General features: G+C 41.5%; 1 protein-coding gene across 3 annotated transcripts in view; it reads right to left on the reverse strand.

The window, feature by feature from the left end:
- TTC7A (tetratricopeptide repeat domain 7A) overlaps nucleotides 1-16,563 on the reverse strand; it is a 180,999-nt gene that overhangs the window by 51,147 nt on the left and 113,289 nt on the right. For all 3 annotated transcript variants that reach the window (XM_020796886.3, XM_020796884.3, XM_020796888.3), the window contains 4 exons: nucleotides 12,591-12,707; nucleotides 10,927-10,989; nucleotides 7,962-8,059; nucleotides 2,632-2,766 (listed from right to left, as the gene is read on the reverse strand). In XM_020796886.3, the coding sequence (XP_020652545.2) occupies nucleotides 2,632-2,766; nucleotides 7,962-8,059; nucleotides 10,927-10,989; nucleotides 12,591-12,707 (413 nt within the window). The remainder of the gene's footprint in view (nucleotides 1-2,631; nucleotides 2,767-7,961; nucleotides 8,060-10,926; nucleotides 10,990-12,590; nucleotides 12,708-16,563) is intronic.

The raw sequence follows: 16,563 nt of genomic DNA on the forward strand, positions 1-16,563 counted from the left end.
TGTCTAAGCTGTTCTGCTAACGAAGTAAGTTTTAAAGTGGTGAGTGAATTCTTTCCGAGTGGATGTGTGTGTGTTTTAAAGTATTATATAGTAAGTATATACACATGAGACAGGATCAAATGGCTTACTGGATATGTATTTATTGGATGCAATTCTATAGAATGGGTTTTAGTGTCTTAGCCGTGCTTTTTCATTTTTATTTCATTGATAGCTGCATTAAACATTCTTTTTAGTGGAAAGGCTGGAAGCAACTTGATTAATTATTCCCTAATCATTAAGCAAATTATCATAATAGTCGATCAAAATCTCCCCGTCTACAACAAGCTCATCAGGCTAAATATAATTTATTGTATGTGCTTATTTGTGAAGTTTATGGACAACCTCTAATTCTTGCATGGAGATGGTAATAGAGGGAGGTGAGTCCATGCCTTAGCCCATGACTTGTGTTTTCTTCAGGCTGATTGTTAGTTCAAAGTCTTGGCAGACCTTGCTAAAATGATTCATGAGTTGTTGGAGGTCTTAGGAAGCCTAACACTTTCCATATGTGTTGCCTCCGACACAGTTTTGGTATCACCTGGCAGAACAAAATTCCAAATAGAGTACAGTGGGGTCTTGACTTGAGAACTTAATCCATGTTGGAAGGCGGTTCTCAAGTCAAAAAGTCTGTAAGTCAAGTCTCCATTGACCTACAGTGCATTGAAAACCGATTAATCCCGTAACAGGCCGTTTTTGTTCCATTTTGGTTTTTTTCTGGTCTGTAAGTCAAATCTCAGTCTGCAAGTCAAACCTAAATTTTGCAGCCAGAGAAGTCTGTAACTCAAAAAGTCTGTAAGTCAAGCCGTCTGTAAGTCAAGGGTCCACTGTAGTCCTAGAACAAGCTGGAATTTTTAGCATGTATACATTACTGAAACAGTGACGTCTACTTTGGTTTGGGCATGTCGTGAGAATGGCTGATGGTCGGATTCCAAAAGATCTCCTGTATGGAGAATTAGTGCAGGGAATCACCCCAGAGGGAGACCACAACTGTGACAAGGACATCTGCAAGCAAGATCTGAAGGCCTTAGGAATGGACCTCAACAGATGGGAAACCCTGACATGTGAGCATTCAGCCTGGAGGCAGGTGGTCCATCACGGCCTCTCCCAATTTGAAGAGACCCTTGTCCAGCAGGCTGAGGCAAAGAGGCAGTCCCGGAAGCAGCAAAATCAGGGAGCTGGACAGGGGACAGATTGCATTTGTCTTCAGTGTGGAAGGGATTGTCACTCTCGAATTGGCCTCCTCAGCCACACTAGATGCTGTTCCAAGTCCTCCATACACTTTACCACAGTCTTTCGAGACTGAAGGATACCTAACTATGACTTATGGGTGCTTGGAGTCATTATCTCATTTTTATGTTGTAAACTGCTTTCGGTACTGCTCTGCATTAAGTCAGCAGTATAGAAATGTACTAACTAACTAACTAACTAACTAAATAAATAAATAAATAAATCTCAACTAACACGGAGCCACTGAAATTAATGATACTTATAGCTGTGACCAACTGTTCCTATTTATTTCAGTGGTTCTCTTCTAGTAAGGACTAAAATTAAATTCTTTTCCATTAAATCTAGTCCTACTGTGTAAGGCAACAAAGAACAACTCTTGCCATCATCCATGTGACCACTCTAACGTATCAGATGGGTGCTATCGTGTCTCCCTTCCATCTTCTCTTCTTTAGGGTAATCATACTCTGGGTTTGTCTACATGGCTGGGTTGGAGCAGGCTGGAACAGACTAAATAGAGTCACTAGGAGGTCCGGTATGCTATTTGTTCCAACCCTCGCATCCAAATGGCATATGGACTCAAGCAACCCTATTTGGCATGCTTTTTTAAAAAGTGGAAGTGTATTAGGTATGAGTATTACAAGTGGTCTTTAAGAAAAGTTTATTAGCAGTGGGTGCTCACCAGAGGAGGCGGCGTTGGGAAGCACAAAACACCTGTTCAGACAATAAACAAATTGGTATGAAACACTGAACCGGTGCTTTGTGCCCATCTCTACATAGCACTATTCTGGGCAGTTTACATAAAACAAAATTTCAAAAGGAAAGCTTTTGGTTTGTTCTCAGGTCACACATTCTGGAAACAGACCAAAAGAGAGTGATCCTACCCATACCAAAAAAGGAGAAACTCTTGATAGGGACCAGAAAGGTGCAGAGAGGACCACTCCAGGGGCAGGCTGGTTCACTCCAGCAAAGATCTTGTCTGATTGCCACCTTTAGGAGTAAACCATCATGTCCCTGCAATGGACCAAACAGTGGGCTAAATGCCCATAAAGTCAGCCTCTTGGTTCCTTCAGTACTTCCTCGTAGGATTTATTTCTCTTATTAAACGTTACTGGAAATATTTAACAATATGGGTTGGAAATGAGGTGTAACGAAAGGCCAGGAAAACTGAAATATGTATACACTCTTCTGGACTCCAACTTACAGAATATTCCAGATAGCATTGCTGCTGTTTGGCATATTCAGGGAGATCACCATGTTCTGAAACAATGGTGTTGGTTCCATTGGAACTGTCAGCACTTAAAAACAAAGAAGACACCTGAAACAATCTTTTGTGAAGTGTGGTGGTGGTGGGGGAACCAAAAGACTTACCAGCCTGCAACCAAATCTGTTCCAGAGTTGTCCATAGCTGCATAGGCCCTTGCCTCAAGGCAGTACTGTGCATTGTTACTTCAGACATGGCTTGCTCTAGTCGTGAAGCTGCAATGGAAGAGGCTCGCTGGGAACCTGAAACACAGACAAAGTGTAGCTAAAGCAAAGAAAGCTATGTTTGTCCACTTGAAAAATCTGCTAATCCAAGGTTAGATAACAGACTTTATTAGCACCAAACAAATGTGCACAAAATTATTAGCAAGTTTTCGACTTCACTTCTCTAAGTCTAATGTTCTTGATTAGCTAATAGAGGAGCGTCACTTTGTTCTCTACCGTCATGCTAACCAATAAGACAACACGAATGCCTTCGGCCGCAATTTGTTTTCTTTTTGTTGTTGTTCTTATATGCCATTGGCCAAAATCCTGCTGCTTAGTGTAGTAAATTGCACTAGAGTTAGGCCCACTGAATCAATTAGGAGTTGGCAAGTCACCTCCTCTGTAAGTTCCAATACAAATGGACCTAGCTGTGACTTTCTTTAGCATAGTATGTCACTGTTACAGTAGGCCTATTTGAAGCAATGAAACTTAAGGAGGAATTGATTCACTAAATCCCCACTGATTCAATGAGTCTATTCTTGTGCAATTTATTACACCAAGCAACAGGATTTTAGCCACTGTAATGATGATCCTACGCAGTACTAGCCTCCAAAAGGTGCTATCATTAACAATGTTTCTCAAAATTTCCAAACTAAAGCCCATGGTTCTTTTAAAGAGTCAATCCATCTCATGTTATGTCTCTCTCTTATTCTACTGAGGTCTCCAAAGAGGTAGCCATGCTAGTCTATTTCAGCATACTGATCAAATTAAGGGGCAAAACAATGAATAGAAACAAAAACTGTGTGTGTATGTGAGAGGGAGAGGGAGAGAAGACTAAGTGCTGTGGTACCTTAAAAACAACAAATACCGTATTTTTCGCTCCATAAGACGCACCTTTCCATAAGACGCACCAATTTTTTAGGAGAAGAAAACAGGAAAATATAATCTGTTTTCTTCACTCCATAAGACGCACAGACTTTCCACACCCCTGTTTTGTGGGAAAAAAGTGAGTCTTATGGTGCAAAAAATACAGTATGTTTTGGTGAGAACTTTATGGAGCCAAATCCACTTCCTTAGACACAATGAGTGGAAAAGGAGATCGGAGAGGGAAACAACAGAAGTTGACTACTGTACATATCTAAATTCCAATGTATCTCCAACAGCTTGAATAAGGACCAAAAACTTTTTACTGTATTACGCATATTAACAGACCAGTTTTCTATAACATCTTATGTATAAAAATGGTTGTCTCCCTTCAGATATGCTGACCTCTGCCCTAGAAACAACTCTATACTGTACATTTCTATGATAGCCAAACCTCCCTAGCAGCTCATCAGCCCAGCTATGAGTTGCTATTGCATCACAATAACCTATTCCTATGTTAAGAATTCATTATTGTCTGTATTCTCAGGGCTGTTGTTGCTATGTGCTGTCTAGTCCCTTCATTCAGCATATTTATCACATATTTTACAGATTTCTAGTCTGTCTTTTAGCATATCTACCTCCCCAAGATGACTAATAAAAATAGTACCCTTTCCAATCTTTGTCTGCCCTGCTTCTGTGATGTCACAAGAGCCTGCCACTGTGACAGCAGAGAGGTCCACCTCCTAGTCCCTTGACTCTGAAATCACTGGGAATGTGATGCTGCTGACCTGACAATCCTATTTACAACCTCATGGGAAGGTGCTGGATTCCAACCCCGATGCTTACAGGAGGATTATGGGAACAATCTAACATATCTATGGGGAACTGGATCAGCGTTGGCTGCCTAATATAGCAAAATTATTTCAGAAAACAATAGAATGACTTAAAACATTAATATTACCATCATAGCACATATTTAATAAAGGGTGAACATTTAGCTTTCTGTATTTTTATTCTATAGCTCACAGCACAGAGAGCCCTGTATTGAAGATGGAAAGTTTATTCCATGTTTATTTGGCACACAGGTGAACCACATGAATCATGTGTGGCCCTCAAAAGGCCCCCCCCATCATTATCTGGATGCATGTGAATAAGAACAATGATGCCTCTGAAAGCTTCAGAGGGCGTAATTTTGCCCTAAAACAAGGCATCCCTCTCTCATCTTGTTTTAGCTCACAAATCCATTTTGTTATGAAGTAGGAGTGATTTCCCCTGTATCTTCCAGTTTCAACAGAAGGGACTTGTGTGGTCCTAAGTGGGATCAGACATGGTGGAAAATATCCTCAACACCTGTTAGGCTGTCCATCATGGCATGAATCATCTCTTCATGCATAGTGTTAAAATGCCCAATGATTCCTTCACCAACTTTCAGAGTCTACTTCATGCCTTATAAGAGTTGAGGGAATATTCTGGAGTTTTCAGGAGTCGGAATTTAAAGATCTTTGGTGGTCTTACCATTTTATTTTATTTTTTAAAAATATAAGCAGATTTTAAATGAGCAATTTTATGTAGCACAGTAATTAAAGATGGCATTCTACTATATATATATTTTACTTTTTTTAAAAAACTCCAAACAGCATTGTTGTAACTCTGAGTGGCATAAGTAGCTGCAGATACATGGCACATGATTTCTGGAGACAGAATCCTCCTGGAAACACCCTTGGAAATTGTATACCTACAACTGTTCTCAGAAGCTTCACTGGGATTTAAAAATAATGCTGTCCATTATGGGCTATTTGAAAGATTGGCTCTTTCTACCCCATGGCCACACTAGCAGATACATTCTACATGGAGTAACAACATCATTACTGAACTGTAGAATTCTGGTTGAATACGGCAGACTGAACTTCCATAGGAATGTCATAGGTTTATTTATTTTTTGCCATATTTGACAAGATACCATAAATGTGAAACGTAGTTTTATTACTGCAATTTCAAGAATTGAGATTTGGGGGATGGTAGTCCAAAATACAAATATTTCTGTCTCTGACAGAAACATGGGTGCTCCCACATAATTAAGCAACCACACTGATCAGAAAACACATTTTATTCGTAAGTAGTTCTTTTCTGTATGAAGTGACCCTGTGGTATCCTTTAGATCTTCCAGATACTCTTGCATGATTGAAAGTATGTTTAGATACTCTTGCACAACGGAAAACCCTGCCACAGAGTTGGATGCTGACTCCCTAGGAGAGATACAGTCATGGTTAGATTCTCCCGCTATAGTTGAGTCATTTAAATTTTCTTCCTACTGTACAAGAACCAGTCACAAATACATACTCCTATTCAGTGCAGAAAATATCTAAAGGTCACTTACCTGTAAACAGAGTATATATTTTCTAGTTTTATAGAAACAGGGAAAATAAAAACCTGATCCACAGAAGTTCACACGTCAGGAATCTCAATACTAGAATCAGAACATCTGGATTCAGAGGCTGGTGATCAGCCTGGTGAACTACGAGGTATGACATGCCCTCTGCGTGTCCCCAGATTATTTCACTAACCTAAGGCCCACGCCACGTTCCCTTTTATGCTGCCACCAGTTGATCTCAGTCAACAATATTTACTTAGAAAGATTGAGGTCCATACTGTGTGTAAATTATAACAAAATAGGTTTATCAGATACAGTTCACATAAACAGGTTCCTAAAAGACTTTGAACTATTCAGTTTTTGTTGTTTAGTTGTTTGGTCGTGTCTGACTCTTCGTGAGATTTGTACTAACTTATTTCACATGTAACTCTAAATTCCACATTCTCAACTGCCTCCCTTAGCTCCTCACAGACAAACATTCCTTTATGACTCTCTGAGTTTAGTCACTTCTGACTCTCCCTCACTATCTCACGGACTAACTGCTCTTATCTGTCTAACCCCTCCCTTCTAATTTCTCTGGCTCCACCTCTCAACAATTCACATTGGTGCATGCAAATACCCCTATACATATGCAAAGGCAGGGTTAATCGCTATATGAGGATTATTCAATTTAACATTCTATGGGTGCAATTTTAATAGCGATTCTGACCACCAGTAAAACCTTTGGTCCCCCCCCCCCCAATCAGGAAGGACTATAAAATACTCCAGGTCAGGCTTGAATTTTGCCTGGACAACAAGGGACCTCAATAACTCTTATTCTCAGTCAGTGAATCTCTACTGTCCAATGTTGACATGCCATTTTGGAAGCAAGAAAAGCTGCATTCTACAACATGCATCCCTTACCCCTTTGTCTTTTTTCACAGGGAGGGTCAAAAATATAGAGAACCCATCTTCCAGTCATTGGGAGCTTTTTTTCAGGCTTCTGAGATTTAACAGTTCATGCATGGCCAATTCAAGCTGTGTTCACACATCATGTCTGCAAACTGAATGAATGATCAAAAGGGAAGGCATTCCAATATATGACTAGTTTCCAAACCATGCAGTTCTTCAAAGGTGTATCAGCTTCAGTAGTTTGAAATGAGCCCAGAAACAAACTGGGGAAAGCAGTGATGTGACTTTAGAAGAGAAATCGTGTTATATGTCCTTCCCTGTATTTATCCATCAGTCTGGACAGAAAACAAGAAAGCCCAGAGCCATCAGGCAAAGAAGGACATAAAAGACCACCAATGGCATGCCGTTCTGACTCTTTTCTTTAATTAGAAGTGAATGCTTCAGTCAGAGACACAATCAAGCAATCCACAGCCACAGGCTGAAAGGGTGCAACATTACCATACTGACTCATATAGAGATGCAACAAGCAACCTCATTTTTGAATGGACACTTTGGAGCGCCTTTTTAATATACAGTGGTGCCTCGCTTAATGAGTGCACTGTTTAACGACGAATCCGCATAGCGATCTATTTTTTCAGATCGCTAATGCGATTGCATTGTGATATTTTAATGGGTAAAACATGTCATTGCAATAATGGGTAAGCGTTTCGCTTACCGATCTTCGCATTGTGATGTTTTTTCTAACAGCTGATCGGCAGTTCCAAAATGGCTGCTGAGTGCCCAAAATGGCTGCCGCAACCATTTTCGGGCCCTGCCCTCGCTTACCAAGGGCGCGAAAATGGCAGTACTATGGAGGAACTTCGCTGAATGGTGAGTTTGGGCCCCATAGGAACGCATTAAACGAAGTTAAATTCATTCCTATGGGTTTTTCCATTCCGTTTAGCGATGTTTCCTCATAGCGACGATTAATCTGGAACAGATTAACGTCGCTATGCGGGGCACCACTGTATTTAGTCATTATGTCACATTATCGTGGGGAGGAGAGGATCACGTGAACATCTGCACTGAATTTTGGGTTCCAGAAGTCATCTGTTTTTGTTTCTCTTACCAGAGTCGTTGTCATGGGCATCAGGAAGAGTGAGATATACACTGTTATGCTTCTTGACTGGCAGTACTTCCGTCAGGCTGTTGGCTTTCTCTGAATCACTGTAAAGGAACAACAACAGCAGCCACTGTGATAGATGGTTGCTCATGGGAAGGCAGAGGGTATATCAGGCCTACAAAATGAACATCAATCCTATCCAACTGCCACCAGCTCTGAAAGCTCCAAAACATCTGTGCATATAAGATAGCGGCTGTCAAAATATGCTTGGGGGTGGGTGGGATTTCTGTCAAAGAGATGGGAATTAGTTGTGTCATCAGCAATGCTGTGCGAGACACAATCTGACAGAGCAAACTGGCAAGGTGGGACAGGATGCTGCTGCTGCTGCTGGGGTGCGCTCTGAGCAGTTTCATGTATTTAAGGAAAGCAGGTTTACTGCAGCTGAAAATCTAGCTTACTGCTCCTTTCCTACTTGGACTAAAATAAAGATTCTCTTTCTACACAGAATTCTATCCAAAAATCAAGACTTGTTGACATGGATGATGGTTTCTACTCCTCTGAGGATAATCAGGGGACTGGAAATGAAGCCCTATGAGGAAATACTGAAGAAGCTGAAGATGTTTAGCCTTGAGAAAAGGGGATAGAGGGGAGATGTGATGGAACTTTTCAAATACTTGAAAATCAGTCATGCAGAGGACAGTCATGATCTGTTCTTGATCATCCCAGAGTGCTGGATAGGTTCAAACTACAGGAAGTCAGATTTAGGCTGAATATAAAAAAAAACCTAGAGCAGTACAACAATGGAACCAATTACCTTGTTAGAGCAGTACAACAATGGAAGCAATTACCTTAACAGGTGGTGAGTGCTCCCATATTAGAAGCATTCAAGAGAAAATTGGACAATCGTGTGTCAGATCGGCTTTGATTTCGATTACATCATTGAGCAGGGGGTTGGACCCCGTGGCCTTATACATGCCTTCCAACTCAATTATTTTATGATTCTATGAATTCCACAATCACATGCATCATCTTTTGAGGTGTCAAGGAGTACAACATTATTAATGTTTTACTCCAGAAGTGTTAACTCTAAATATGCCTATATTATTATTATATTGAGAGGCTTTGGGAATTTCAGCTCCTTATAGTGTATTCTCCTACTTGTGTGAATAGGTGTGTGAGTTCAGCTGGCTGTGACTTGATATCAGCATTTTGGTAAGGAAGCAATTTGTATGGGTATGCATAGCACACTATAGAAGTAAAGTTTCTGATTCAGAAAGCACAGTAGGACCCCGTATCTGCAGGGGAATGGTTACAAGCCCCCCTCGCAGATGCTGAAAACTCTGGATAATTGTGAACACTATACCTAGCACGGTCAAAAAATAAAATAAAATCCAAGAATATGTATTTTCACCTGCATCACCAGAACTGGTCAACCGAGGGACCCAGAGACCATGCTATGTACTCTTCAACAACAATGGTCGTGAATGACTTCCATCAAGGTCTGGTCCGACAGTCAAGAGACCTCCAGAAGGTTTCACAAAGCAGTAGCATCCAAAAACAACAGTTGCTTCCTGCACTGATTTTGCACAGGAGGCAAACCTATTTGGATCATAAAACAAATCCCCTAACGGGTGAGCTATCACTGTTTTGGTGGTAGCAATCAGGCGAAGAGTTTGGGTCCAAACATATCCTTATCGATCGGCCTGGCAGATGGGAAAGTTTTATTTTAATTCTAGTTTGTCCTTTTCCCTTAAACCACAACCCTACAAGAGGAACAATGCAGCAAACAACATTATCAGCAATGATGTGTAGATTGTTCTCTGGAACTGAGCCATGATGGAAGGATGGCCCGGCCCTGCCTTCCAGGAATAAGGTTCATGTTCCCTTTCAGGTCTAGGATTTTATACATGCCTTTCTGAAAACAGGGCTTGGTGGCATGATTATTATTTCCAAGGCTCTGATTCTTACAGGCTTGAGTGATCACAGGACATGGCCTGGTTTTCTTGTTGCTTCATGCCGAGCTGTTCCTGGAAATTTCAGATCTCTTACTCATGCACCATCAATATATTTACTTAGGAATCCTGGACCTGCTTAACAAGCTTGCAAATCCTATTGACCTCTGTAGGACTCAGAAGATTTTAAGTAGATGCAAAATGACAAGCTTAGATGCAGAATGTTTGCTTGCTTGGCATAAGCTGCTGAACTTCCTTTGAATAAAATGACTGACGATGACACTTAATTTCAAATTGCAGCTCTTGCTCAGACAGACTAGTGTGTACGTTTAACAAGTTACTAACACACAATAAAGTTGCCCACATGTAGGGGCATACATTTTATTGTGGGGTCAAGATAATCACTAAATAATCCATTTTGAACCCTCCTGAGACTCATTGTGGGACATTGTGCCTCAACGTTTGGCACATTTTCCAAGCTTGCACATGTTTCAGAGAACTGTAAAAGGCACAAAATCATATGCGCTCTTTTCAAATATGAATGGCTAAAGTAAGCAGAAATGAAGCCTATGCACACACCCACTTTAGTCAATGGAGGAAATGCACACAAGGTTGTGTAAACGAATGCATATATTATGGAAATGTGCGCTGAAAATAGGTATGAACTTCCATGGGGGAACAAAAAACAATGTAGTGTAATTTGATATAAACAAAAAATGGGGGGATTTAAAGAAATGCAATGAAATTGAGACTGAAAATTTCTCCATATATAAATCTTTACTTAAGTACAGTACCTGGATATGGAATTAGGGTTTTTGAGACTGCTGGAAAAACCCACTCATTGTGCATCTGTATGTGGCTCTTTTATAGAGGTGGGCTGCCTGGCCTGGGCCCCATTCATTTTTCCTCTCTTCTCCCATTTCCCCTCCATTCACTCATCCTAGCATACCACTGTGTTGCTAGTCCTCCGAGTTGCTAATTGCAGGCAAACTGGATGGATGGCTTGGTGTGGAACTTACTCATTCACTGCCCCTTTCCGGCTGCCACTGTGTTGATGGTGCTGGTGCTCCTCTTCCTCCTCACTGTAAGGCAATAAAGGGGAATTGGTTGCTTTGGATATCATTTTATTCACCTTCCTGGCAACTGTGAATACAGGTCAGGCTGGAAGGAGTGCTTGGAACTGTTGCCAGAGAGAGGCTTGAATGCTTCTTGCATTATCATCCCTTGAGATGCTCCATGCTGAAAGCAGGACTATTCTGAAGAGCAGCAGCATGTCAGAATACAGACACCTCTGCAGTGATTGTGACATCAATGACAGCACTACAATTTCCTTGCAGCCACCAACGGTACTGGCTGCATGGCCTCTGGGAAATTAGTGAGGCAGCTGGCCTACATTTTACATTTTACAAGGCAACCAGCCACACACCCACTTTGTACTGCATTTCCAGTGCTAACTAGGGGAAGCGTAAGAAACATGGCAATGCATAGCATGGGCAGTCAGTTCATGCACCTCAGAAATGTCCAAATACAGTCGTGCCCCACTTTACGATTGTCCCGCATTACAAAGAAACCACATTACGATTATCTTTTTGCGATCGCAACTGCAATCGCAAAACGATGATCTGAATAGGGGTTTTTCACTTTGCGATAATCGGTTCCCTGCTTCGGGAACCTATTCTTCGCAAAACGATGATTTTCGGACAGCTGATCGGTGGTTTCAAAATGGCCACCAGGTAAATAAAATGGCTCCCCGCTGTTTTCTGGGACGGATTCCTCGCTGCACAGGCACCGAAAATAGCCGCCCTATGGAGGATCTTTGCTGGATGGTGAGTTTCCAGCCCATTGGAACGCATTGAAGGGATTTCAATGTGTTTCAATGGGCTTTTTATTTTCGCATTATGACGTTTTCATTCTACAGCGATTTCACTGGAACAAATTAACGTCGTAATGCGAGGCACCACTGTAAGCTGAAAAGTCTGTGTGGACCTTGCTTGAAGGAAATGTCTACTTGCCATAGGCAAGTTTATTCTAATACTTTTAAACACAGCTGTGTTCCTCAAAGAGAACAGGAAACATCAGGTTAAGTGCAACTGTTGGCCTGAACTTGAGCAGACCCATTGAATTAATGGGGCTTGTTCAGTCTGCCATTACGGTACATAATCTCATTGATCCAATGGGTCTGTTCTAGCTGGGGCTCAAAACTGAATTTAGTCCTTTGACAAAAACAAAGTTAAAGTATCGACTAATCCTATTTTTGCTCTTGCTTTCAATGGAAGCAAGGATTGGAATCGGCTGAAATATTTTAAGGCACATAATAGTCTCAAGGAATGGTTCACACAAGGAACTCCCATTGTATATTCTGAGGGGGCACAGGCCCTTAAGAAGTCTAGCAGAGATGTTTATTTTAAAATTTGTATGAGCTGTAACAAGTAGACTTCTTCAGACAACAGTAATGCATTTATCTCCTTTAATATGGCACCTATAAAAATAACCAGTGTGATCAGAATGAAGAGCTTAAGCTAATCCTCTCCCTAAAACAAAATAACAGTTGTTTATGTGCAGGGAACGTTTTTCCCTGGTTACAAGGGACACTCAGCCTTCCGTCTGCAGAGGCTCTGCCTCGACAACAGGTTTGCATCCTAGATGAGAACAAGGCACAATTTCCTTAGAAGGAGAAACATACCTGTGTTGAGAAATGTTATGCAGAGTCTGCCATTGATGCAACATGTGTCTGCAGGTCACCAAAGCCTCTTCTGGCCCTTTATGTACTAATTCCAGCTTCACTTTGGTGAACAGTAAACTGCACAATAAAAGGAAATAAAGAAGCTTGTTGATATATCCACCAGTGGCCTATGCTCTGAGAGGCATCTTCCTCTTTACAGTTCAACATACAGAACAAATACAGCTCCTCCACATTTCATGTGACTTAAAGGGCATGCTGCCTCTTGGATGCACATTTTAACGTGGAGAGGAGTTATCAGTGTATCAGGGAATCTGGGAGAGAGCAATATTATGGGGGAGGCATGGGTCACCCAAGGCAGAATGGTCAAAGCAGAGACGCCATATTAAGATACATCTATTCTTTTCAGGAATTGACAGTCACAGAAGGAAAAGAGAACATATCCAATGGTAAAGGGGGCAGAGAAATTCTTGAAGGATAGCCACTGGGCAGCAGCAGTATTGGAAAGTGGCATTGTCAGAGGATCTTTCATAGACAATAGCAGTGACAAAAGGTAATGGTAAACCACTTCTGAATATTTCTTACCTTGAAAGCCCTATGAGACAATTCAAAATTAAACAAGAGATAGTGCTGGAAGATGAGACTCCAAGGTCGAAATTCATTGATTCAGCTTTTGGAGAACAGCAAAGGACATGTACATACAGTACTGTCACTAACGAAGCAACTAAATTATAAAACAAAGGACTTCTAGTGGTCAAAGTGCACAGAGGCAAAAGGAAAGCCTGAGGATGCACAAAACATATGATTGGTACCTAGAGACCTCTGGGTAGAGTGGGCGGCATATAAATAAATAAATAAATAAATAAATAAATAAATAAATAAATAAATAAATAAATAAATAAATAAATAAATAAATAAATAAATAAATAAATAAATAAATAAATAGAATATGAGAAATATGAATATGAAATCGTTTGACAAGAAGCTGAAGTTTTAAATGTTGTAATACTTGGGTTAGATAATTAATTGGGTGGGAATAGGACATTTTCCATTTGATAATTACAAAGTGTTTTACTTTGGAAATAACAAACAGAAGAAACAGTATGGCTCTAATAGTGAGGCAAGATTTAACATAAGCAAAGAAATGTGATAATGCAAAGACCCTTGCCAATCTTGGCTAATTGGAAGATCTGCCAGGGGCATTTGTACCTAGGTCCAGGAGGCCATGAATGCCTCTTTGAGAGAGGGAGTGGTCCCTACCTACTTGAAAGAGGCAGTAATTCGGCCACTCCTTTAGAAGGCTGAACTGGACCTAGGGCTGGTGGTTAACTACCGACCAGTGGCGAACCTACTTTATTTGGGCAAAGTGTTGGAGCAGGTTGTGGCCGGGCAGGCACTGCTAGATGAAATGGATTTTCTGGATCCATTTCAATGGGGTTTCAGGCCAGGCTTTGGTACAGAGACTGGCTTGGTCGCCCTGTACGATGACCTTTGCCGGGAGAGAGACAGGGGGAGTGTGACCCTGTTGATACTCCTGGACCTCTCAGTGGCTTTCGACACCATCGACCATGGTGTCCTTCTGGATAGGCTGGCTGGGTTGGGAGTTGGGGGCACTGCTTTATGGTGGTTCCACTCCTTCCTGGCTGACTGTGTACAGAGGGTGGTGCTGGGGGACATTTATGTCATGGGGTTCCTCAGGGCTCAATACTGTCCCCCATGCTGTTTAACATCTACATGAAACTGCTGCGAGAGGTCATCAGGAAGTTTGAGCTGAGGAGTCAGCAATATGCTGACGATACTCAGCTCTATCTCTCGTTTTCCACCAATCCAGGTGAGGCAGTTTCTGTGCTGAACTCGTGTCTGGACCTGATAATGGACTGGATGAGGGTTAATAAATTGAAACTCAATCCAGACAAGACAGAAGTGCTGTTAACATGTGCTTCACTGGACAGGCTGGAGGGCCATTTTCCTGCCATGAATGGGGTTACACTCCCCCTAAGGGACAGGGTCCGCAGCTTGGGGGTGCTCTTGGACCCCAGTCTAACACTGGAAGCCCAGGTCGACTCGGTGGCCAGAGGTGCCTTCCTTCAGTTACGGAAATTATACCAGCTACGGCCCTACCTGGGCGAGCGGAGTCTCATGACAGTTACACATGCACTGGTAACATCCCACATAGATTACTACAATGCGTTCTACGTGGGGCTGCCTTTGAAGACGGTCCAGCAACTGCAACTGGTCCAGAATCGAGCTGCGCAGCTGGTGAGTGGTGAGGCCGCTAGGGAACATATCAAGCCGATTCTGTTTAAGTTACATTGGCTACCAGTTGCTGCCCGGGCCCAATTCAAAGTGCTTGTTTTGACATATAAAGCCCTAAATGGCTTGGACCCTGGATACCTGAAGGACCGCCTCCTTCCATATGAGCCTACCCGGCAGTTAAGATCTAGCCAAGGGGCCCTTTTGAAAGAGCCATCCCTCAAGAAGGTAAGAGGGACAGCTTACAGACAAAGGGCCTTTTTGGCAGCTGCCCCCAGACTATGGAACGCCCTCCCGACTGAGATTCGTCTAGCGCCGACGCTGATGACATTTTGGCGCCAGGTCAAAACCTTCCTGTTCCAGAAGGCTTTTAATTGATATAATAATAGCTGTGGGTCCGATGGCAATTTTTATATATATTTTAATTGTTCTGACTTTTATTGTATTTCAAATGTTGTAAGCTGCCCAGAGACCTTTGGGTAGTGTGGGCTGCATATAAATTAAATAAATTAATTAAATAAATTAAATAAATAAATAAATAAATAAATAAATAAATATGGGAAAGAGGTGACATGCAACCAAAGAAATATGCTAGCCTCACCCCATCCAACAACAAAAGTAACACTGAGAAAAGGGAGGCGGCTGTAATCTTGCGCTATCTCCATAAGAGTGAGGACCAGGAAAGAATTGGACGTCATGAAGAGGGTACAAGGATATAGCAGCTTCTTCAGACGATCACTTTTATGTATTGGGAGTGATGACAGAGAAAGTAGGACTAAAATGCTCTCTTCAATACATGTACTGCAGTCTCCCCATGTTTACTAACAATTAAATGGGCACCCATTTAGACATATTTGGGACACAGTTATGATTGGAAATGTATAGGATTACATGCAGCACTATAGAAGAGCAAAACATAGTTCCTATTTCTTTTTTCAAAAGCCTTAATTTGTACAACTTGCAGAAAAGGGTTCAGACCCTTTTGTAGGACTGAGGCAATCCAGGATTCAACCTGATTCTGATTCATGCCTCTTTGCATTAACAAAACAACAGCTCTCCTTTCTGCTCACAGCAGTTTATTTGTCTGTTTGGTGTGCTTGACTTTGAAACAGATGCACAGAAACATAAACATATGCACTTGACTACACAGCTACAAAATAAAAACTGTTAAGAAACTCAAGAGCTTTCTGAAGTCCTCACCTGGTAACCCAGACAATTAAAAAAATCACATATATGGGGGTTATTTACCTTTATCTTTGCTCTTGTTGCACTCTACACATACTCAAGGACTATTTCACATGTTCCAGAACTGAATTACAGAAGTGTATGATCAGTTGAAACTAATTCTGAAGGGAAATTCTCAAACATGTTCTCCTACTCTAAGATAAGTGTTTTGACAATTTAATGCTTAACACAAGTCCACGAAGGAGGGGGCAATGCATTGTAAATCAAGCAAGTTGGATTTAAACATTATATTGACTACATTTGCTCCTGTGGCAATTTCATCAGTTACCAGTCACACCATTAAATCTAACACATTTCTGTTGCGCACTAGTTGCCAGGGTTATACGGTGAAGTGGTCCATAAATGCTAAGAGATTCATGCTCTGTGCTTTGTAGTGACTGCATTACAGCTAATGGGGCTCTTCTGACCTGCAGGAATAAAGAACACTTCAAGCTGCACTAGACCTTTGCCTAGTAAACAATGGAAACCAATGTGCCTT

This window comes from Pogona vitticeps, chromosome 1 (assembly GCF_051106095.1).
Source record: "Pogona vitticeps strain Pit_001003342236 chromosome 1, PviZW2.1, whole genome shotgun sequence".
Lineage (NCBI taxonomy): Eukaryota > Metazoa > Chordata > Lepidosauria > Squamata > Agamidae > Pogona > Pogona vitticeps.